We start from the raw sequence: 25,253 nt of genomic DNA on the forward strand, positions 1-25,253 counted from the left end.
GAGGTTATTAGTGATTCTTCCACTTAACCATGGCACTCCTCTTTCTACTAAACGTTTCAGGCTTATAAAAGCCACTGATTGACGCCATAAGGATTTAACCTAGGGCCTCATGCAGGTAAGGCAAGCTCTTTACCACTAACCCATATTTATAGTCTTTAGAACACCTTCAAAACACAAACTTGTGCTATTCCTTCCAAATGAATAACAATTACTTTTTAAACTATTGGGCTAACCAAGTATGGTGGCACACAACTTTAATCTCAGCACTCAGGAGGCAGACACAGATGGACTACAGACAGACAGACAGACAGACATACTAAAATGCTGGGCCCTCTAAGAGGCAGCAGACAACTCTTTGGGCACAATGCAGCCCTCAGGTCTTGGTGGGGTGGCAATGCTGTGGACTTGGTCAAGAAGACACCTAATCAGAGCATCTAATTTCCCAGTTCTAATGTACCAGTTCCAGAAACACAGCCTGCTGTGGCGACACCAATGCCGACCCTCACGGTACCCATCCCAGATGGGACCCGTACCCAGATGGTTACCATGGGAGCAAAAAGTGCAGCAATTTCACTTCCCAGAGGCTACCAGCTTCCAGAAGGGCCCGTCTTCCCAGTAGTGCGAGCATGCCCCAGGAACTTCCCATTCCACAGACCCAATTCCCAGCTGTGTCAGGCACTGCTCCTCTTAGATCCCCACTTCCCCAAACCCACCTTTGGGAACCTGTTTTTTTCTGACAGTGGGAACAAAGTGCAGCCACAAGCCACTAGCCAGAGAGGCAAGCTACACAGGAGTCAGACAAAAACCCTCAAATGATGCATTTCCCAGACTTCACTCTCGGCTCAGACAATTCACGTCTACAACAGGTAAACACTTGGGTGGCGTGAGAACACGGAGGGCCCCCCAGGAGCCTGACTGCCAGGGCACACAGAACAACTCGCGGGCTATGCAGGCTCCTCCAAGGCTGTTAGGTGGAGGCTGAGCTGGGACCCACCTACAGACATAGCAGGAAGTGGCTGCTAATGGCAGAGAATGCCTCCCCCAAGAGGAGGTTCCTTGAGAGGGCTCACCTCAAAGCACATAGCTCTTAAAAAATACATACACTGTAAAGAGAAGCAGCAGCATCCTGGTGAAGATAATTATAACTACTGTCTGCTCCAAAACTGGGGCAACCCATCAAAATTTAAAGAATTCTTGTAAAGCCTTTGCAGAGGAAGCTGGAATGCTGGAAGTTACTCGGAACCAGTTCAGCAAGGAATCACCAGGCCTGCCCTCCCCCGTAGCTGGTTTAAGTGGAGGTCCTGCCCCTCAGGGACCCCAAGAAAGCAAATATTCCTTGTGACATGGGAGCTCTAAGTGTAAGCAAGGAAACGTGGCCCTCACGCAACAATGATTTCTGCATTGAGGCAGTGTGCTGGAACTAAAGAAAACTAATGGACACTGTGGAAAGGAAACATAGCAGCAGAGGGGATGAGGCGGCCCAGCCGTCCTGATGTTCCGCATGGTTAAACAAGCTTGCTTCCCTTAGTCTCAGGCAGCCGCACCCCCTCACTCCTGTCCACCTGCTGTGTGGAAACAGAGCATCCAAGTCCAAACTTCGAGGCTCAGGAGTGAGGTGCGGATGGGTTAAGGGAAGACGGGTGACCTTGGCAGATATAGTGAGTCCCCAGGGCCGAAGCAGCAGAGACCATGGTTGCTTGGGACAAATCAGTTCTAGTGCCTTGCTTGCCCTTAATGGACTCATCGAAAGTGAAGGAGACACTCCCTTCCTCAGACTCCCACAGCATCGTCTTTGCTTCTGTGACATCTTTAGGTGAAGCTTTCTTGGTTACTCCAAAGAGCTAAAGATGGGCTGTGGTGGTGCACGCCTTTAATCTCAGCACTCGGGAGGCAGAGGCAGGTGGATCTCTGTGAGCTCGGCAGGCTCCAAAAAGCTACATAGAGAAACCCTGTCTCAAAAAAAAAGCAAAACAAAGCAAAAGTGCTAAGAAGCCCACCTGTGCTTCTGCCCAATCCTGCCTCTTAAGGGGACTGCAGGATGGAGAAAAGAAGACTAAGAAAAAGACTCATGTGGCCTTGACACCCAGACCAGCTTCACCAGCCCCAGTCACACCAGGTGAGGGGACAAAGGGCTGTGAGTTCCTGGTCTCTGAAAACTAGGCTGAAGGCAACTCCGTTCTCAAGCCCATCTCAGCCTCCATCATGTGGCATGCGCTCTCTTACACACGGGATGATAGAGAGAAAACACTGACTGAAGTTTGGCACGGCACCCGATATTTCTGCCAGAAAAAAGATAGGGAATTCCCTTGTTTTCTAGATCTGGTTCCCAAAATTCTGATGGCTAGAAAGATTATTCCTTTAATAACAGCAGAATTCTCTGTAAGAAGGAAATCCAGGTTGATGCTAGCAGGCACAGCGCGTTTGACAGTTCCTGGAGGTCAAAGGCTACTAGAGAAAGGTGGCCCGAGTGAACAGTTTGTCCTGGATTTGGTGAAGCTGGCAACCAGGTTACACGTGACCAAAAGAACACACCGAGGCTGCGGGTACCCCACAAATGAGGGCACAAGCTTCCTAGTGGGGGAACTTCAGAGTACCTCTTCACTACAGTGGAGCTCACAGAACAGACGTCAGCCACCACCCCCAGCGGAGACTGGATGAGGAGAGATACTCACGGTGCCGTGTGATATGGTCAGGAAGCCATTCTTAACCGAACACTTCCTCTTCTGCCACACTTTTCTGATCCTTGAGGAGAACGGGGAGGTAGGAGGGTTTAGACACTGACACAGAAGGTAACCGTGTGCATCCCAACTCGGCACCCAGCGGGCTGGCCACCTACCCATCGCTCTTCTTGTATAGGTTCCCATTCCGCTCTGTGCCGTGTTCCTTGTTTCCCTGAGGCTGATGTAAGCTGTACGCTGTACTCTGGCGAAGTTGTGAGTCCTAAAAATTTGGTCAAGAAACTGTTTTTAATGCATCTTGTTTAAGTCCCACTTTTAAAGAATGCACTACATAAAAAAGAAACATGTACTTAAATGTTTTAATATTACTATAAAATTGTTCCTCATCATGTACACACACAAGAAAAGAAAGAAAGAAAGAACGAAGAAAGAAAGAAAGAAAGAAGGAAAAAGAAGAGAAGCGAAGAGAAGAGAGGAGAAGAGAAGAGAGATAAAATCCTTACCAGGGAATTCATAAAGCCACCCATCGGGCTGTAGGGCATGTCAAGCATCAGTAATTCTAGTGCTGGTACTAAGGGACAGGAGTGGCAGGGTACTGTTGCCCATATGGGTGACCCAGTCCCATCCCAGCTTCTTCTCCCCTATACTATCAGCACTTCTAAACTGACTTTAATGAGCCACCTTGGCAGTGAGAGGTTGTATTTTGGCCCCCCGGCAATGACTAGGAGATCCCGTGATGGTGAAGCCTTGGGAAAGAATGTTCTCTGGAGCATTGGGAAAGACCACCATCGCAACGGGGACAGAGTGAAAAATAAAGTTATTTGGGCTAAGGGTGGGGAGAGGAGGCTGGAAGAGAGGACTAAGAAAAGCAGGGACAAGCCCAACAGTGACGGACAGCAGCACAGCTGGCCATCGTGGCACAGCACCGAGTGTGAGCACACTGGCATGAGAAGCTACGGCCTCTCTGGCTCACTGCTGCATCTAGGGGTTGAACAAATGAATTAGTCCCTGTGTATCGAGTTAATGAACTGAGACCTCGGCATACACAACCTCTCAGCCATCCTAACGACTGCAGAAATGGACATCGTTCCTGTTCTGCTGGACAGGAAAGGTCCAGACCCTGCCACTCTCGTGTAGGCAAAGATGGGAGACGAAGACTCAGCCTTTCTGCTCCACCCTCGTCCTGAATCAGAGACCAGCCTTCCTGCTTTACCTCTGAGACTGGGACATCTCCTAGCCATCTTCTCAAAGTCCTGGCTCAGAAACCATGTGGCCATTGGCAGACCATTCCATTAAAGCTCTCACACTGTACCCCAAGTCGCTCTTCTCGCCCCCACTTCTAGATTGTTATACCTGGAGTAGAAAGCACTGTGCCCACTTTATTCTGGGGTGTTTGTGCAGTGTACGGCTTAAGAAACAAGAACTGCAGGTGCTGGGCAAGTCGTCCTCCCACGGGGCAGACAAGACCAGGACAGGCTTGCTCAGGACTCAGCAGAGGCCAGCAGTGAGCTAGGGCTGAGCATAAGGTCACAAATCCAGACGGAAAAATCAGTCAGAGAGAGGCAAGGGTCAGAGCAGGGCCTGCTACTTGACAAGCCAATGGCCACTACACTGGAACACTTGAAAAGGGGCAGAAATCAGAGAGAGAGAGAGAGCGAGAAAGAGAGAGAGCAATGCACTCATAGAACCAAGAGCACCGGCTTCCTCACCTAAACCCCAAGACCACCTCCCATCTAGGTTCTCATTAGCAGCGGCATCCCAGCAGGTCTACCCATGTGGACCTCACTGAGATGGGGGCATGGAGATGTACACAGGATGGAGAAAACAGAAGACGAAAGTGACTGACAGAAAGAGCATGCAATATCCAGGGGCACTGGGGGCATTAAGCATTGAACCCAGGGCCTTGTGCATGCTCGTAAATGCTCTACACCTTGGCTTTATTTATTTATTTATTTATTTATTTATTTGTTTGTTTGTTTGTTTGTTTTTGAGACAGGATCTCACTGTGTAGCCCTGGATAGACTGGCACTCACTCTATGGATCAAGCTGGTCTTGAACTCACAGAGATCTCAGTTTCTGTCTCCCAAGAAGCTGGGACTATCCTGCATGTGATACCAGGACCCCCTGGAAGAAGGATTCCTCCCCCAAAATAAAGCACAGATACCCAGTTTTCACATTTTCTCTATGTAAGGTTCTTCCCAATGGGAACGATCTCACAGAGGTACCCTCTCTAGAGAGAAACAGTCTAACCAGGGAGGTGTGAGGAACATTGGGAGAAAAGACGGGACTCCAAACTGTGGTAAGGAAGAGCAGCTGGGAGCCACCGACTGATGGCCGCATTCGGTACTGACTTAGGCTGAGATTCGCAGAGGGAGCAGGAAGCCTCCACTCCAACCAACCTACAAGGCACGGTCTGTGGGCCCGTGGTTGAATGTCCATGCCATTCTCCAGTGCACAGGCAGAGTTAGAATCGACACGGTGCTGCTAAAATCCACCCAACATCTCGGCTGAGTCTGAGTCACAGGGGAGATCGTAACTGAAGGGAGCAGCCATGCTCAGACATCACAGGGAAAGACGTGTGATCCAATGTCTTGGCATTTGCTAACGAGGTGCTACTGTATCCGTAGACTGTCCCACGGTCTCAGCATCAGCACCAAAAAAGCAACTGATGCACGAAACATCCTCACATTCAGGGGCGTGGAGAATTTGGTCTGAGAGCAGGCAGCAGGCACAAAGCCAGGGGAAAGGAAGGAGGTTCCGCTGACACAGCCCTGGGCCACTGGGGCAAATGAGCTGGCTAGTCCAGACCACAGGAAAAAGCCACCAGACTTCTTGTCTGTGTCACCAAGCTTTATACCTCTGCAGAACCATCGGTAACAGCTCTCTGATGAAGCTGGTCTCCTCAGACCTCAAATTCTGCACAGTCAAACCCATCATAGTCTCGATACCCCAACGGCTGCCAAGCCAGCCATATCTCCTCATTTCCACATGCGTCATTTCTGTCTGGGTTAGAGCCTCTTCAGACAAAAACATCTCTCCCATTCACACCAACGCTATGGGGAACAGTCACCTCAACGTCACAGGCTTGCGCTTTCTGAACCAGGTAAAGATCACCATGCTGTAGCAATCTCTAGCAAAGCAGCATCATAGAGAAGGCACTCAGGGGTAGCCCTGCTGAGAAAGGGCTCAGCAGGGACCAGAAGGCCTTGCAGAACGACAGCAGAAATGTAAGCGAAACTTGGGGATTTTCCATCTCATTCGTCTTATGTGTCCAAATCCTATGGTCTTTTTAAGGAAAACCATCAACTGTAGTGAGAGAGGAGACACTGAGAGCTGAAGTGAACTAGTCGTCAAGCTACGTGAAGAAACATTTATGAATGAAGCATGCGAAACTGCCATCTGTGAAAATACTGGGTACTTACTCTCCTAGACTTCGGTCACAAAAGGTAAATGCATTTGGGAGAAAAACAACAAGATTCAGTTATAGACTAAGAACTATGCTTTGATAAGCAGTTATTTAAATTTACCGAAAAGGAAGAGGATTTACATTAAATTCCCATTATATCCCACTACTCAGAGGTTGAGGCAGGAGGGTCACTTGAGCCTGGGAGTTCAGGGATAGCCTCGACGGTGGACTAGAGACAGAGTTACTCATTATAATCCCAAAGCTGCATCATCACCACCTGGAGATGTCTGGGGACACAAAGACACCACCATACCAGGGAAACAGACAAGAATCATGGATGGCTTGCCACTGGAGTGGAGCCATATGCAAAGATAACTCTTATCTTTTTTTTAAAGTTTTTTATAGTTTGTGTCTGAGAGCTCTGCATGTACACCTGCCGGCCAGAAGAGGGCGCCAGATCTCATTACGGATGGTTGTGAGCCACCATGTGGTTGCTGGGAATTGAACTCAGGTCCTCTGGAAGAGCAGCCAGTGCTCTTAACGGCTGAGCCATATCTCCAGCCCCAACTCTTACTGTTAAAAAAAGCATTGTTGTTGTTGGTGGTGGTGGTGGTGGTGGTGGTGCGTGCGTGCGTGCGTGCGTGCGTGCGTGCGTGTGTGTGTGTGTGCGCGTGCGTGTGTGTGTGTGTGTGTGTGTGTGATATGTACCTGTGAGATGGGCATGCAAGTTACAGGACAATTGTTTTCAGTTGGTTCCCTTCCCACCGTTGTATCCGGTACTTGAACTCAGAACTTTCACCCTCTGAGCCATCTTACCAGCTCTCGTCTCATCTTTCATTTGATTTTCACACAAGGCATCATTAAATAGTTTAGTCTATCCTAGAATTTACTACACAGCACCGGGTGACCTCAAACTCACGGAGGTCCTCTTGCCTCAGCCTCCCCCATGCTGGGATTATAAATCCACGCCACTACACCCAACCTAACTCCTCAAAGACAGAACAGGCTAGGCCTTTAAGGGAACTTGTTCTGTCCCTCCTCCAAAGACTAGGGAAAGTTCACACTGGGGAGAGTTCACACATGCGGAAAATTCACAGTGGCAGAGTTTACATGGGAACGTTCACAGTGGGGGAGAGTTTACATATGGGGAAGTTCACAGTGGCAGAGTTCACACGGGGGAAAGTTCACAGTGGGGGGAGTTCATACAGGGAAAAGTTCACACTGGGGAAAGTTCACACTGAGGGTAGCTCGCACAGGGGAAAGGTCACACTGGGAAGAGTTCACACTGAAGAGAGTTTACACTAGGGAAAGCTCACACAGGGGAAAGTTCACACTGGTAGAGTTCACACTGAAGAGAGTTTACACTAGGGAAAGCTCACACAGGGGAAAGTTCACACAGGGAAAAGTTCACACTGGGGAGAGTTCACACAGGGGAAAGTTCACACAGGGGAAAGTTCACACAGGGGACAGGTTCACAGTGGGAGCAGTTCACACACACAGAACAGGGAAATCACAAAGTCTGGGGACAGACTTGGGGTCTAAATGTGACAGACTGAACTGTGGCAGAGCAGGAGAAGCATCACACCCGGCCACTCAGGCCCATAGTGGTTGCTGCTCCTAGAAGGAAGTATCCTAAAATAGACGGTCTTATAACACTAAGATTTAAAAAGCAAAAGACATTTCAGGCTAATAGATACAGTCCCAGAGGAGTCTGTGAGCCCCTGTCAACATGGATGTCATAGTACTCAGCCCAAAGCTTCTAAGGCACGGGGGGGGTGGGATTTAACAGTGATCCTTCAGTCTTAAATCCCCTCACCTCTTTCTGCTCAACCTGCAATGCCGATTTTAAAATATCCCGAAGCTGTATCAGCTGCCGTCGTTCCTCATCCTGGGCCTGTTTGATCTTTGAAGAGCAAACAAAGCAGAGAAAAGTAAGACTAAGGCACCCTTAGATGTTGCAGATCATGGTATTTCCACACACGAGCACACGCGGGGATGGCCTTCACACCGCCCCTCGGCACACCAGAGCCGGTCCTTGATGGACAGCACAGCAGGCATACACAAGGTTGCAGAAATGGGCCCTGAACGGTGACACCCCATATAGAGGGAGGCTACTCACTGTGTGGAGATCCGTGGAGAGCGTTTCAATGGAAGGCTTGATGCTTTCTACGGCTTTGAGTCCATCCTGGAAAAAACTGGGGGAAAGAAAAGGCAGAGATTGTGTGTCACGGGGGAGGAGGCTGTTAGCCATGAGACTACGGGAGGGAAGGAGGCAGGGTTCCTGGAAGAACAGAAACGCGCACGATCTGGCCAAACCAGAATAAAATGACAAAACTGTAAACAAACTGGAAAGGAACGGCAATAAGGCCGAGCATTTCCCCCACATAAAAGAGGACTTGATTTTAAGTTAGTAAATAGAAACTAGACTTCCTGGACAGTGGCAGTGAGGGCTTTGAGGCCAAAAAGCCATAGGGTGTAAACCAGAGAGCTTACTAGGGAATTCTATTAGGAAACAGTCAAGTGGAATACCGGGCAACTTTGACACACATGAATGGTCGGGCTCCACTTACATGGAAAGCAGGGTGGGTTTCAAAGGTTAGATAGCAAAAGGGATCTCCTAGAGCGAGGGACTCAGGGCTGCGAGGCCACTTAAGACAAAGGATTCAGGAGAGGTAGCAAAGTTGCTAGTCTACAGCACAGCCCCAAAGCATGCCGGTCAGTCGTCACCGTCAACCTGACTGGATTTAAGATCACCTAGGAGACTTACACCTCGGTCTGGACGCAAGAGCTTTTATTTCTAGAGAGGTTTAGCCAAGTAGGGAAGACCAATGTGAACGTGGGCGGCACGATTCCGTGAGCTGGGGTCCCGGATGGAATAAAAAAGAGAAAGCAAGCTGAAAGCCAGAGCTTGCTCCTCTATCACCTGCTACCTGAACCTTTCCCTCTGGCAGACTCCGCCTCCACAGCAGGAGTAAGCTCCCCTCCGTGGCAGGCTTTCATTGGCTATTCCATCACAGCAAGAGAAGTAACTTAAACAGCCAAGCAACCAGAACTCAACCCTTCCTGGACAACCTTCAGCAAAAGCCAGATGTCTGAAGTGGTGTGTGTGCACCCCGAATCCCAGCACCCCTATGATGAGGAGAGAAGAGAATTGGCTAGAGGCACATGCAGCGGCAGAAGCAGAAGAGACTGTGGAAGGAGAGAGCCGGCTCCCCAAGTTGTCTGCTGACCTCAGGTCACCCCAAGGCATGTAAGCATCACATACCTATGCGCCCAAACAAATTAAAAAACAAATGATAACTAAAAATCTGGGGGGAGGGAAGAAAGTGACCTGGGTCTCACATCTATATTTACTTAGGTGATTTTTCTTTTTTTTTTTTCTTTTAAAGTCATCTATGGTCCCATGAGACTCTTTCACCCTAAGTGTACCACAAAACAAAAGGGTCATGAAAACAATGTAGCCAGTCACTCAACATAAGTGACAAGATATTTACCTGTGTTTAATGTTTCTAAACACAGAACATGCTTCTGGATAGCAATTAATTATGTCCCCGTGTCAGTGTGACCTGTCCAGGTATTTGTGGCCACAGTTAGAGCAAACACGTCAGGTCCCCTGCCTCTCTGGGCTTCCTAAATTGACAAGGAAATCTTAAAGAACTGAAGAGCCACGGGCACCAGAAACTGGGTTGCTCCTGTTGTGAACTCGTGTGATCTCCATACCTTAGTTACAGTTCTTTATGTAATGACTCCCTTGCTCACTCCGCATTCTGGTAATGTAGGTAGGTCACAAGAGAGAGAGGAAGAGATAAACATAGGAGGCAGGGAATGCAAGTACAGGAAAAGGCGGTACCCGGGGAGGGAACAGGTGCACAGCCCTGGGCATCTGCAGCTTGGCAACTCTTCCCAAGGTAGGCGGAAAGAGCAAGGGTGTAGTCAGGGGCTCGGGAGCCTGGCTCTCTCACACGTCTCCTGGAGAGTACACTCAGAAGGTGCAAAATTGGGCTAAGTATGCAGTTTTCATCTTTGGCAAACCTATGAATCCACCTATAATGCCCCCCACCCACTCCTGCTCTGACTCTCAAACATCCATCCATCTGTGCCCTCCTTGTAGAGGGTACCAGGCAGACACCACGGACGCTTCAAAGGGAAGGAGCTCAAGGGCTGCTTCCGTGACCTCCGTCCGTCAGTCACTGTGACACTCACAGGTGCGTGTCCCCAAAGCCTGTTAGCATTTTTCCAAGCTTTAGTCAAAGGGCATTTAACATTGGTGTTACCAAACCAGAGTTCGTTCTCTTCCTATTGGACATTTTCTAGCCGGTTCAACCACAGTTTTCAAGCCTTAAAAATGGAACTCTTTAGATGCGATCTTTTCTCCTGGACCTCACACACTGTGCTAAGCACCCCACGCTCATGCTATCATCGCATCAGGACGGGGACCTCATCTATTGAGGGTCTGCCCATGGCACCCACCCCTTCCTGGCATGAAAACCCACTCCTCCACATCTCCTCTTCCCAAGCCTCATCAGCGCAGTGGTTGGCCCTCACAGCTCTGAGCAGTACATTCTCAAAGCGCAAGGCAACTCAACACACACTTCCACCTCCGAGAGAGCCACCGCCTCAGAGAGTCGCCGCCTCCTTTAGTCCCAAGGGCTGCCCTATTTCCCTTGGCTATTACAGAACAGCACCCTCCCTCTCCAGGAGCAGAAGACGAATCTTCAGATGCTCCAGGGGACACAAGTGCCTGCCTTTGCGTGAAATAAAAAAACAGTGACAACAAAATACTTAAAAAAAAAAAAAAAAACTACAAAATGTAACAAGCAAAATTAAGGTGCATGGAAGTCGTTCTAAGGGTCTAGATGCCATGTGGAAGACAGCCGTGGCGAGGGCACCTGAAGAGGCCGTGTGAAGGGCTGCACAACATGCAGAGCACACATGTGACCTCAGGTTCCCAGGGTCCGAAAGCCAAGCCTCTCAGGCTTTGTTTTGCCTCCCGAGTATGAACTGAACCATGTGAGGACACAACCCCCACATTCGCCCACACCAGCCCTCAACCGAAGAGGAAACGGGAAGACTTGCATTTCAGAAGGTTATTGAGCTCGTGTCCATAAAAGGTCAAGCAATTCACTTTCCACAAGTAGCCTGTTGCTACCCAACTGATAGTTTGTGCAAAATAAAGAAGAAAAAGGAAATCTGAGAATAACTTTTCCCTAAAAATAAAAACCCAGCGAGGAAGCAACCCACTTCCTACGCAGCCTGGCAACCGGGCTATGAGGATGGAGCAGCAGCTCCGATCTGCTGAGCAGGTCCTCGCTTTGAGTCTGTCAGAGGAAACCGTCTGGAAAATTCTAGAAATTCCAGGTCCTCTGAGTCTGGGCAAGTCTTTCCCAGCTGATGTCCCACCTGATCACAAGCTAACGGAGTCACCACAGCCACCCTGAGATCAACGGCTAAGGAGCCTCGGGGTGAGCACCCGAGCCCCCACTGCACAGGTGTAGCTGGTCCAAACGGCATCCCCGGACACGGGAATCAATGAAATGCTGCAGAGGCAAGGAGATGAGGTCCCATCAGGGCTGATGCTCCTGAACCAGATGGTGCGTCTGCTGGAGCACAGGGGAAGCCAGAGGACCTTCCAGGGAAGGGGACAAGGTGTGGGCAGTGACACCATCCCCAGGCCAGGCCATTCAGAAAGCAGCAGACAGACAGGTGTGGCAGCTTGACCTCTGAGGGATTTCTCAAAGGGCTTCATACTTTCCCCTCCAGCGGGGATCAGTTCAGCCATGCTAACGTCACCCCAGACTACTCTATGGCAGTCCACTGTCTGGGGCTACTCTTTTTAGATAATGTATTTGTTTAACTCTACATGTATGTATGTGCCCATGAGTGGATGTATATGCACCATGTGTTTGCAGAAGCCTTCGGAGGTCAGAAGAGGAGTCGGATACCCTGGAACTAGAAGAGCAGACAGCGCTCTTAAACCATCAAGCCCTCTCTCCAGTCTTCAGAACGCCGACGCAAACATCTATCCCTGATCCATCTCTCCAAGCACATTCTTTTATCTCAGCACCTTGCATAAAGCCTTCTATAAACAAGAACTCCATCAAAGTTTACTGGGTAAGTGAGGGAAGACGCCGTGGCTTGTGAAAAACTCATGGGTGCGCACTCACACCAGTGGTCAGGGGCCTGGACTGGAAACATTCACAGCAAAGCTAAGTGCCCAGAACACGAACATTCTCTTTTGCTCCCACTGACTTCCTAAGACCAGTAATGTGTGCAAGTACTGGCTTAGCGGAAGACACCAAATCAACGCTGTGTCCCCGCTTCCTCAAAATCAACAAAATCTGAGAGCCTGTGTCAGACCAAACAATCTGGCCCCTCTACAAAAAGGAAAATAAAACAATTGACAATTGTTGTCAATTTTTAAATACTGCCTCCTTACTTCCATTTTTTATTGAGATACAATCCTCAAGCTATAAGATTGCTCTTTGGAAGTGTACAGTGCAGTAGATTTCAGAATACTGCCAGTGTCTGCACCAGTCAGAACGTGTTCTGTTGCCTCCGAAAGAGCAGGGACCCACAAGCGGTCAGGCCCCACACCTTCATTCTCTATGGGAACTGTTTAAGCTGCTTTCTATCTATAAAGTGCTTTTACTCCTGGGTTGTAAAATACACAGGGTATGCAATGTGACCTTGCGTCTCTGCCTTCCTTCCGTCTACATAGATAAGGTTCATCTGTGTTGTATTCTGGCGCTTCTTTTTTCCCCATGGTCATTCATTCATTCATTCATCACAGAATCCCATGTAGCCCAGGCTGGTCTCTATATAGCCAAGGATGACCTTAAACTTCTGCTCCTTCTGCCTCTACCTCCTAGGTGGACCAGGATTATGCCACCACATTGGTTGACATATTACTGGAATTACCAACCCAAGAGTTTCTGCGTGCCAGGCGAACACTCTACAAACTCGGCTGCAGCCCCAGTCCCAGCTCATGATAATAATAATTTCTCTCCCCCGGACACCCCAGTTCTGGGGATTAAACTTAGGCCCCCCCACACATACCAGGCCAAGAGTTACCACTGAGCTATGTTCGTTCACACACACACACACACACACACACACACACACACACACACACAAGTGTTTATTCCCTCAACACAAAGCTACCCACTGGAAGCTGCCACCCACAGGGAGCATTCAAGGACACCATGAAACAGGGCCACTTACTTGCACTGGGCGTGGAAATACTTGATCAGATTCTGCAGCAAATCCACTCCTTTTTTAACCTTGATTTCATTGACCTTCAGCAGATACTGTGGAGAAATAAGGGAAGGCCATGGCAGAAGTCAGCAGCTGGGAGTGTCTGACAACATCAGGGGCTCTTTTGAAACAGGGTCTCCTGTAGCCTAGGCTAGCCTTAAACTCGCTGGATAATCAAGGAGTTCCTTGAATTTCTGGTCCCCTTGCTTCCCCCTCCCAAGTGCTGGGATACAGGTATGTAACACCACACCTGGCTTAGGCAAGGCTGGAGCCTGACCCCAGGGGCTTGTGCACACTACCAACTGCGCCACACCCCTTGTTCAAGACTGACTTTATCTGGACATCTTTAACAGCTTGTAGACCAGGCAGAGCTTGTGCTAGACACCAGGTGCTGTCTGCAAACGTGACTAAATGGCTATGCTGGTCAGGTAATGCAACGTTAATAACCACACATCCTACTAACTAGATAGTCTGCCATCTATCCAGACAGGACGAGCTTACTCTCGATGCATGGGAGGAGGATGCCTGGAACAAATGGGAATTTCTAACTGCCTTGGCTCTTACTATGTATTTTCTTCTACCCAGGTCCCTTTTACACTGTCCTCAAACTGAGATCAATGGCACTTTGCCACCACACCCAGTTTCAAGTCCCTTTCTTTACCAGCTCCTTGTCTTCAACACTGTTAGCATCCAGTAGTGGAGATTTTGTTGCTGATCCAAAGCACTAAAATGGTGAATTTTAAATGAATTGTATCAAAGCCACGTCTAACCCAGAGAATCCATTAAGGACTGCTGAACAGGAAACCCAGGCATTATAAAATTCATTCGTCCCTTCCTAAAAGCGTCCAGAACAAGGGCTCTATAAACCCCCTTCCCCTCACTGTGAGGGGGTGGGATAGAGAGAGGGCTCAGCAGTTAAGAGCACTGAGGACCCAGGTTCAATTCCAAGCACCCACATGGCAGCTCATGACTGTCTGTAACTTCAAGATCTGACACCTTCACACAGACATACATGCAGGCAAAACACCAATGTACATCGGGAGGTGGTGGCACCACACCTTTAATCCCAGCACTCAGGAGGCAGAGGCAGGTGGATCTCTGTGAGTTCGAGGCCAGCCTGGTCTACAGAGCGAGTTCCAGGACAGGCTCCAAAGCTACAGAGAAACCCTGTCTCGAAAAACAAACAAACAAACAAAAAAGCCAAAACCCAAAAACAAAACAACAACAAAAACAAAACAAAACAAAACACCAATGCACATAAATTTTTTTTTTAAAAAAAGAATCCTGAACACATCTCCTCTTCAAGACAGGATGGCCCAGGAAAACCTGCTAACCTGAGGTAAGCCCCGTGAGTTCCCAGCTGTCTCAGGATGAGCCCAAGTCCAGAAACCCTCCTAGGCCAGCTGTGCAAGCCAGTGAGGGGGCAGGAAGCCGCTCTGAAACCATAACAACAAATTTTCTTCTCTCTGTAAGAACTGCCTATGTGTCCTTTCTCCTTCCTTTTTGATAGTTATTCACTCTTAATTGGATATCTGGCAATGGACCAAAATGATACAATCATTAATAAAATGTTTGGCAACGTAGCAAGACTTACAATGTGTACGCTCTTTGACCCGGAAGTTCTACTTACCGGAACTTATTATAAAAAGCAATCCATAAAGCATACAATTAGGAAGGAAGGTCTGCGAAGGCTTTTTCTTTTTCTTTTAATTAGTGCCCTGTTTAAGGGGGTATAACAAGTCCACTGGGCTGGGGATTATGCTAATGCAGACTCTAGGGGAGAGGCGGGGCCATTTTCACACACACACACACACAAAGGCCTTCATGCTTCTTGGATTCTGATCTAGATAAAAGCTCCCGGGGTCAGCTCACTTTTGCCCTTCTCCAAGACACAGGCAAAGACCACAGAAAGCAAAACCCCTAGGGCGGGTGATGTCTAACTGGATAGCAAGGATGCTGTGGGAGCCATGAATGCCTTCCACTAGCTCTTCACACCTCCCTTCCGCCAACTGCACAGGTAAAATAAGAACTCCTAAAAGCATGGAAGAGGTAAATATTCTAGCCAACTCCTGTGAAAAAGTATGGAGTTCAGAGAGGACGCTCTTAGATTCCTGTGTGTGTTCCTGGGCACGTGGGTGCAGGTCTATCTGGAGGCCAGAAGAGGGTACCAGAGCCCTTGGATCTGGAATTACAGGAGCCATGGGCAGCCTGGTCTGGGTGCAGGGATCCAAACTCTGATCCTCGTGACTGAGCAGCATGTGCTCTTGACCTCTGAGTCCGGTCTCTGCCAATCCCTCTCTCTTCCTTGAGTGAAGGTTGGCTTTAGACTGACCTAAAACCCACACACCAGGAAGTAGCCTAAGATTCTTCTATGGAAACAAACCTTCAGCCCAGAAACACAGTTCAGTTGTCTGGTGGGGAAGACCACACTGGAGAGGAGGTGTGCGCCCGTGGCCCAGCCTGTACCACCTTCCCCTTCCCGGCCTCTCACCTCACACATCTGCAGCTGGAAGAAGCGCCGTTCCTTCTCCATTTCCTCTGCGATTTCGGCCCCGCTGATTTCAGTGCGGATCATCCCGTGGAGCTTGGCGTGCTCCTTCTTCTCCTTCTCTATTTTGGTTCTGTGTGTGAAGGAAACGCGAGGGTGAGTCAAGAGGCCACTGGGCACCGCACTCCCTAGCGGACAGCCTCAGAATCATCTGCAGAGACGAACGCCCGCCCGCGTGCCGTTTAAAGCAGGAAACCTCTTAACTCTTGCAGAAAGCAAGCTGCACAGTGTCATGGAAACACGTTGGACATGGCCTTCCTGCTGCTCACTCAACAGATACTGCCTAAGCACCTGTTGGGTCTGATCTGTGTCCGAGGAGATGGAAGACCCACACACGCCTTGCCCTTGATAGCCAGCCTCTCACTAGAGACCCTCACTAGCACCCTGTATGTCGCAGTTAGCAAAGTCACACGCAGTTCTGGCTTCCAGAGTGCTCCTCATGACAACATCACGCTGTTCAACCATTCTCTTTCTTCATGTCCCTTCTCACAGAGACTTCATATTAAGATATATGACTTAAATGTCATGTTTACAGTTCTGGCATGCACCCAGAAACATCCAACACCAAGGGAAACGGTGTCACAGAAAGCACTGCACCTAAAGGCCTTGGAGGCACTTCCCGCCCAGCCTCAGCTCACACACAGAGACACAGCTGGCACTTTCCTTAAAAGCTGTTTGATGATTATATAGGCTACTTGACGGTTTTTCATCACAGGAGGCAGTGTGTGCGTGTGTGTCTGTCTGTGCTTACGTGTGGAAGGTGCATGAATGCCAGTCCTTTGCTCTTCTGTCTGGCACACGAGGTCAACCTGAGACTCTGAAGGCGCCAAGAATGTGAAGGACTAGGAGGTCACTCGCCGGGGACGTTGTCTCGAGAAATCAGGCACCTCAATGGACCTGTGACCACAGGGCACTACAGTCTCTAGGCTCCGTACACCATTCTGCTACGCTGGCCATGTCGCTAAACACTCAGTATGAAAGACCCCCCATACTTGAAAGACCCCCATGCCCATGTACTATGTTAAACTTTGCTGAAATTTAGCTGGGCCCCCTCAGCTCAGCCGATGCTAAAACTGGATATCCATGGGTTGCAGACTCACTGACTAGGCTAAGGAGAGGGAATCCTCCGCCCCCCAAGGCAGTTTATCTAGATTGTCAAACTTGCTGCAGAGTGCTCTATCTAGCTTTGTGGTTTTTCGGGACTACTCCACCCCCTCCAAGACATCCTATCTAAATTGTCAACCCGCTACAGGGTGTTTTTTCGGGGAAATTCGGGACTAGACACGGGGCCGTCCCCAGGGTGAGCTAAGCCCGCCAATTTGAGAACCAATGAAATGCTGTTGCTAGACAAGCCCCTTATGTAACTCCTAAATCCTTATAAATACATGATGTGCCATCAGCCTGGCATGCTCAGTAACTTAATTGTAACTTAGTTGCTGCAGCATCCACAGGCGCCTGTGTAATCAATAAAGACACCTCTTGCTGATTGCATCTGTTGGCCTGAATTATTGAGACTGGGGGATTTCTCCCACCATCCTTGAAAACAAGGGTTTTTCAAGTACAGAGCTACTGCAGAGGAATCCTGCAGACATCTCAAATCTAGTTATCACACATGATAGGGAAACTACCCTGCTCACGTGTAAAGAATAACTTTTTGATGTACCCTAGGGTTGCTCTGAGTTTAAAGGCTCTGTAAGCACCCCCCCGCAACCAGACTCTGAGGTGATTCTGTCCTTATGCCAAGGAGGTAAAGCTTTGTCTTAGAGAGTATGATGCCATCGCTCCCTCAGTCTTTCTCTCTCCCCAACCAAAGCCCCCTCTCCACAGTGTTCTCGGCCATCACTCTACCTTGCTCCAACCACCCACGGCTCTGGGCGAGGTCGTGGTGTAAGGGGCAATGTGCAGGTTCAGCTGGACAGTGGTGAGCCACTCCAGCTCCTGACCCTAAGCTAGAGAGGCAGGTGCCAGGCCCCAGCAAATAGTAGCAGCCGTGTGCTGACGGCACTGAACTCAGCACAGTGAAAAGAAGCTAAGTCACCAGGGACGATGGTTGGGAGCCTCCCTGAGTTGAACAGTTGTTCTAGGTCCCCCAGTCTCGTTCCACTCCTGCTGAGTATAGGAGTGGATGCCACCCGTGGTGGGGGGGAGGGACCCAGTTAAAACCCTTAAGTCATTTTTACAATGATTTCCTTCTTAAGACCCTTCACTTTACCAGACGGCTCTGTAGGGAAGTGTCTTTCCTTTCGGGGATGCCTCCAGCACCCCGGCAGATACAAAGTAAACACAAGAGACATTTAAAGGAATTGTCAATCTCCGTCATTTCAATCATCAACACCTTTAAGGCACCCTCTCCCCCACCATACACACACATATACACACACACACATGATACCATCACTAGCTTTTTCTAGCTGGCCTTATTCTACCTGCCTTCAGAATGAGAAACTGATGAGAAATGTTCTGCCTGTCCCTGGCCACTAGCAGACTGACCTTCAGCAGAGGGAGACATCAAGGTCACTGAGCCCCAACCACTACCCTCCCTAGCAACAAAGAAACCAAATAAAAATGAAGCCCTCGGGGCTGGCAGTCCTAAAAACAAGAGATCTAGTATTTCAGAAAAACAGGGACTAGGAGCTAAGAACACACTTAAAAAAAACAAACAAACGAGGGCCGGAGAGATTGATCAGCGGTTAAGAGCATTGCCTGCTCTTCCAAAGGTCCTGAGTTCAATTCCCAGCAACCACATGGTGGCTCACAACCACTTCATCTGTAATGAAGTCTGGTGCCCTCTTCTGGCCTACAGGCACACACACAGACAGAATATTTTATACATAATTAGTAAATAAATAAATATTACAAACAAATGAACAAAAAGACACCCTTGTGTGTGGAGGTGCACCTGCCTGCATCTGTGTGCATATCCTGGCGGGAATGCGCTCAGAGGGCCCCCTCAGGGGTCAGTCCTTGTCTTTTACTTTATGTGAGACAGCGTCTCTTGTTTGCCCCTGTGTAAGGGGTGACCTGGTAGACAAACTTCCAGGCACTCTGGCCGTCTCCACTTCCCACCTTACCCCAGGGACAGTGTGATCACAGCCACACCACAGCTGTCTTTTCACACGGGTTCTGGGGCCTCAACCTCAGGTCTTCACGTTTGCAGAGTCAGTGGTTTATCCTGTGAGCCATCCCCACCCCCCCAGCTCCAGTCTGTTTGTTTATTTAATGAACCACCAGGAAGCCCTAATGTGAAACCCTATTCTGTGACCACCGCAACACCAACACCACAGAGCTTGCTGGAAGAGGCCACCCTCTCTGAATGCAGACCACAGATAACACCTGTCACCAGGAGCCATGCGACACAGCTTGAGAAAAATCCTTTCCTAGATTTGGTTTATTCAGACAATCCCTGCGAGCAACAAAATCCCAATTTAAAACTGAAATCTCAAATTGCCTACATAACTTAAAACAATAAAAAACACTCACATTTTGGTTTCATAGTCCTTCCACGCTTTATCAAAGGGCTTTTTCAGATCCTGCAAAGAGGGGCAGCGAGTAAGTTTAATTAATCATTAACTTCTGTGCAAGGCAGACATCCAAATGGCTAGGCTGGTTCGTACAGGCGCTAGCCTCTGGAAGAAGTCATGCGTGGGATCCTACCCTTGAGACTAGGGTGGACCGGCCAGCCTCTCTTCCTTTCCATTCTTTCTCATTCTAAGACATGCATTATACAACATACAACACACACAAAGAGCAGGTCAAACAACGTGCATACCACCCGTGTTCACTTCCACCCCTATCCTAGTACCCTGGGCTTCCCTTCTGCACTCAGGGTTCAGAGCTGGGCTTCGTGGTCTCTAACAGGGCTTGGCCTTCGCGTCCGTCCAAAGGTTCCCACACAGCCCTGTTTCCCTTCAACAAGACTATTTTCTGTGTTTAAACTTTGTGTCTCCAGGGGCCATGGAAGGTCTCTGTGAAATTGCCCTCCCGCTCCTGACAGCCTGGCCCAGGGCATGGATCCATGCTTCCACTATGGGACGTGTCTTTCCTCTGCAGACGGCAACCTCCGACCCGCTGCTTTTTATTTACTGTTTGTTTCCTGGTAAATCAGCTGGCCTGATTTCCGGGCCTGCACAGGGAAAACACATCACGTCCCTTGCTGTCCCAACAGCTCTCTCCTTGCCTGCATTGGAAGGGATACAGCAGGGGGTCTAGGCAGAGGTCCCCAAGATGGTTCAGACAGGCTGCCAGATGTGCCTAGACCGAGACCCTGAAATCACACACACATACAAAGACATGGGTTTCTCAAGGACCCAGCCAAACATCCCTTTAGCCCCGAGACTAATAACAGTTCCTGCATCTACTAAGTACTACAAGGCCTCGGTGAGCGTCCTCTGGGGGCAGAGACACATAGTCAGCTCATGCTCCATGAGACCTTCCACCCTTGCTAGGGTCCTTTCTAGGGGTAGAGCCACAGCAAGGAAACCAGATTCTCCCGCCTCTCCGTGCTCCTGCGGTGCTGCGGGAACCCTCTGGTGTGCGAGTCTCCAACTGGCTCATTTCCCTCTCTGTGTTCTCCCTTTACCAAGCTTGCAGCGCCAGCAAGAGAAGAACCCATAGGCCAAGCGGCATCACGTGGCATCAAAACGCCAAATGAAAGGAAACAAAATAAATGTCATTCCTGTGGCCACATGCGGTGGGCGGGGTGACAGCCACTGTGACCCCCACGATGTCCAAACCCTGGGACTCGATCATACCCCTTTCACGCCTTTCAGGTCTCCTTTCAGCAGACTGTCCAGAGGGAAGGAGATGATGTTGTTCATATTTTGAATCTAGGAAGGAAAAGCACAGAAGATAGTCAACGTCCTTTCTAATCCAAGCAAAGATGACAAGCATATTGGGAAGGGCACTGGGAATAATTTCCCTTCGTGGACAGCCTGGCCAGCAGGGTGCGGTGGCCTTCCCCAGTCACTCGTTTTGCTTCAGAAGTGAGCACACAGTTAACGGAAGACCTGGATCTGTACGTTTCCACGAGAACCTTCGAATGCTAAGTTGTGGGAAGTTGTCACCACTAGTGAAACCTAAACCTATATCCGAACCACCAATCAGTGAGAGAATCATTCACTCCAGGGCCTGAAACAAAAGGGCACAACCCACTTCTCAACGACACTGCTGTCAGCCCACTCGAGGCCGTGTGGGGGCCTAGCCAGCATGCTCCCTACACAGGAATGAGAGGAAGGCAGAGGTTTTTGTCTGCAGGGAAGGCATGTGAGCAAACGCTGAAGGCGGTGAGCGAAGAAATGAGGATGCAGGTTAGACGGTAGAGAGCAGAGGAGGGCTGCGTGCCAAGGAGTGTGAGAGAGGGCGCATGCGTGAATATGGTATGGTTATCAGTGTCTGGGAAAGTGTGTGTGTGTACCCGTCTGCTGGAAAAAGGAGAAAGCAGTGGGCCAGGAAAAGAAAGGGCAGAAGTCAGGGAGCCAGACCCTTGCTCTCCTTGCCAAAAGAAGCCAGAAATACCGTCTTGAATTGTCATCGTGGAGTGAATCTTAGGGAATGAAAACTTCCTGACACACTTGGGGTCTGCCGTGAGCAAGCAGGGATGCATCAAGAGCAACTCAAATGTGAGTTAAGTGCCAACAGCAAACCTCTAGCCTGGCAGCACAGAGGCGAGCCCTCAACCCCAAGATGCCTTCCCACGTGGGAAATAAGCTTGAGATACACTTCCTCCCTCCTGGGCTCAGCCTACACGTGCCCCCACCCAATCAACACAACCTCTGCCACACTGTGTCAACAGGTCCCATGTCTACATCACAGAAATGGACGGGAGGCAGGAGAAAGGACGGGAGAACCTCTGCATTCACATTCAATCCCAGTGAAGGGAACTTAACGTTTCAGTACAGTTACCTTGAACAGGGAGATAAAACATACGCACCATTTAAAAAGACAATCTGGAATATATCTGGGCTTGCCAGCACACGCCTTTATTCCCAGTACCAGGGAGGCAGAGGCAGGTGGATCTCTGTGAGTTCCAGGGCATCCAGGACTACATAGTGAGATCCCCTATCTCCCAAACAAAAGATAATTTGAAATGTGGGTGACCAGATAGTAATACCAGCACATAAAACTTTAATTACTGTGTATAGGCATGTAGGTGCCGTGGCACATGTGTGAAGATCAGAGGGCAACTTAAGGGAGCCGTTTCTCCCCCCTTGTACCATGTAAGTCCTGGGGATTAATAAAGTCGGTCCTCAGGCTCGGCTGGCAGTAGACATCTACTGAGTCATCTCCTTAGGCTCTCGGCACACGAAATGTTCAAGTGAGCTTGGAACTCGCTTGCACAACACTGCAAAAGCGCGCCATGATGCTGGCATAAAAACAGAAACAACAACCAAAAAAGAAACCCCCGTGGCCAAAGGAGAGCGTCATTAACGACTGCCATGTCCAAAACGATTTTTTTGAGTAACCGTTGCTTTAGTATGAAGTGAGTCAGCATTTGTCATGGGCCTGGCCTGAGCCCAAGGCACACCGGAATCTGCTACAGCCTGTAAGGATTAACCTTAACAGATCAACTTTTAAATACCGTAAAGCCCTGCTAAGAGTGAGGTCTGTGGATGCGGCAATGAACCAGCCTTTGCCTGTGATCAATCCCTGAGAGCAATCGCACCCGGGTTTCCACTGTGAACAGACAGGAAGTCCCCGTGTAGGGGCTCACCCTTCCCTCCTGCAAGGCCAAGGACCAAGGCTTGCTACCTTGTCTCTACAACCATCCTTGTTCCTGCCCCCTCTACTAACCAGCTGCTTCACCTGGGAGTGGTCCGCAATGCACCTCTGCTCTGCACCACACAGCCACACTAGCCAAAGAGTCTCCACCGACAGCCCATGCCCTGGTGTTCCTTCTCAATACAGAGGCATTGCATCTCTTGTTCCCTGTCACAGGCTTCTAGGCCCTGGCTGCCCCAAGCCCTCCTTCGCAGTCCTACCAGGCTTACCTGGGACCAGGTTGCTAAGGGATACCAAAGTGCTAATCTGTGCAGGAGGCAACTGGCCCCACCCCATGCATCTCATCTGCCACTTTTCAGCTCTCCATTCAGCCTCCTGAACTCTGCTTTTCCAATTTAGTGGCTTGTCCTCGATCTGTCCCCTGGCTGCAATGTCCTCTCTTGTCCTCGCTGTCCAGCGCTATCTCCCTCCCAGCAGGACTCAAATGCCACCTTTCCCAGAAGGAAGGGATCATCTCCTTCCCTCCCCCACCACTCCCCAGGTCCCCAGACTTTCCCTGTGCTGAATTTGTTCTGGCACTTGGCAGGTCCTAACTGCATCTGGTATGTTCTAAAAGCCAGCGCTCCATGCTCCCTCTCATGAGCACCACGTCTCCCAGCATGGGGTATGGCCCGAGAGTGGGCCGATCAACAAACATCCTCTGACCATCCAGACACGAGGCTTCAGTTACAGAGTGAATTACATCACTACTTTTAAGTCGAATGAAGATGTGGCGGCACGTGCTTATAAGCCCGACACACTGGAGGCTGAGATGGAAGGATCCCAGGCTCAAAGTCAGTGTGAACAGAGTCACAGTTACTACTGCTGTAATGAAGCGCCATGGGCAATAGCAAGTCGGGGAGGAGAGAGTCTGTTCAGCTTACACTGCCACACTGCAGTCCATAACTGAAGAAAGCCAGGACAGGAACTCAAACAGAGCAGGAACCTGAAGGCAGGAGCTGATGCAGAGGCCATGGAAGGCACGCTGTTTACTGGCTTGCTTCTCATGGCTTACTCAGTCTCTATTCTTAGAGAATCCAGGACCACCAGCCCAGGGGTAGCACCAAAATACAATGGGCTGGACCCTTCCCCATCCACCACTCATTCAGAAAACGCCCTAGAGACTTGCCAACAGCCCCATCACCTTTTCCAGTGACTCCAGTCAGTGTCAAGTTGACATCAAACGAGCCAGCACAGCTGCTTAGGAAGACCCTGCCTCAAAATAACACAAGAGCAGCAGCAGCAGCAGCAGCAGCAGCAGCAACAACAAAAGCAGAATCGATTGTATCATAACAAAGGAATAAAATTCATCAATACAACCATGAGTTTTCTGAGTCTACTTCGCCAACAGCTGGCTAAGAGGGTAAAAGAAATACCATAAACTCTAGGGCCAGCGGTGTAGCTCGCTTACGAGAGCACTTGCCTAGCATGTACTAAGTTCAGTTCCCAGCACTGCACAAACCAGTAACTGCCACATACTTGTAACTCTTCACTCAGAAGAAGGGTTAAGAGTTCAAGGCCATCCCGGCTAAGTTCAAGCCCTCTTTCCCCCAAACAAAGCAAAACAAAAACAGGAAAAAGAGAAGGGAGAGGAGGAAGGTGGGAGAAAACGGAGGGAGGATTGAGGATTGGTGCTGATAGCAGATTGATCAAATAGATTTTAATACAGGAAGAAGCAGGCAAAACCTATAGGAAAGAGAAGCCCAGACAACTGTGGATATCCACACACACTGGGGTGGTATGCTTTTCTCATCTTTTTTGTTTGTTTGTTTCGCTTTGCTTTGTTTTTCGAGACAGAATTTCTCTGTGTAGCCTTGGCAGTCCTGGAACTCACTCTATAGAGCAGGCTGGCCTCGATCTCACGGAGATCCACCTGCCTCTGCCTATTTGAGTGCTGGGATTAACACGGCATGACTACCCGGCGGGTGGCTTGTTTTTATCTTCGTTCATTTAAGCAAATCTTCATATAGTTAAGAACATCTTAAGCGACAGACACACTGGGGTCAAGCCACGCAGTCCCTCATGTGAGAACATTTCACAATGACAACAGTGAAGACCTGTGCATGGGGGGCGGGGCGCAGCCTCAGGGGGTGGCAAGGGAAGAAATGGGGTAGGGAAGGGCCAGGAGATGAAGACAACTGAGACAGACTCAGCCTAGGAATCGGGTTTGATAGGGAGGAGAGCTGCCTGTAACGTCCTGGTGAAGCCCCCGTGAGCCGTAAGGGGAAGCACAGGGCGGGGAGGGGAGGCTCCTCAGAGTCACTTTTATCTGTAGAGGAGGGAAATTTTTGTTGAGCAGGGCCTGTGAAACCGGCTTCAAAACACGGGCAGAACTCTATCCTCCTACAGAACCAGAGAGTCATGTGCCCAGGTAACTGGCGGGCACAGAAGGTGGACTGAGATGCTGATGTAGACACAGGCAGCCATGGCAGCAGAGGGGACCACCCTGTCAGCTGCTGCAAAGTGAAGCTTGAGCGCTGGGCCTGCCGAAGAAGTCTGGGCTCTATTTACGGAGTTTCCTTCTTGGCATTAGAAAAAGTTGACTGAAATAACAAGCTACTGGTTATTTTTTTTTTCCTAACCAAAATTAAGTTATAGTAACAGATGCTAA

The 25,253-nt window shown here is 49.5% G+C and overlaps 1 protein-coding gene across 3 annotated transcripts in view; it reads right to left on the reverse strand.

Moving 5' to 3' along the window:
- The window catches only part of Asap2 (ArfGAP with SH3 domain, ankyrin repeat and PH domain 2), a 155,309-nt gene that overhangs the window by 47,856 nt on the left and 82,200 nt on the right, over positions 1–25,253 (reverse strand). For all 3 annotated transcript variants that reach the window (XM_057789713.1, XM_057789705.1, XM_057789720.1), the window contains exons 4-11: positions 20,638–20,712; positions 19,367–19,416; positions 15,830–15,959; positions 13,306–13,391; positions 8,204–8,279; positions 7,901–7,987; positions 2,837–2,940; positions 2,673–2,742 (exon numbers count right to left, since the gene is read on the reverse strand). In XM_057789713.1, coding sequence (XP_057645696.1) covers positions 2,673–2,742; positions 2,837–2,940; positions 7,901–7,987; positions 8,204–8,279; positions 13,306–13,391; positions 15,830–15,959; positions 19,367–19,416; positions 20,638–20,712 — 678 coding nt within the window. The remainder of the gene's footprint in view (positions 1–2,672; positions 2,743–2,836; positions 2,941–7,900; positions 7,988–8,203; positions 8,280–13,305; positions 13,392–15,829; positions 15,960–19,366; positions 19,417–20,637; positions 20,713–25,253) is intronic.

The sequence above is a fragment of the Chionomys nivalis genome, chromosome 1, assembly GCF_950005125.1.
Source record: "Chionomys nivalis chromosome 1, mChiNiv1.1, whole genome shotgun sequence".
Classification (NCBI taxonomy): Eukaryota; Metazoa; Chordata; class Mammalia; order Rodentia; family Cricetidae; genus Chionomys; species Chionomys nivalis.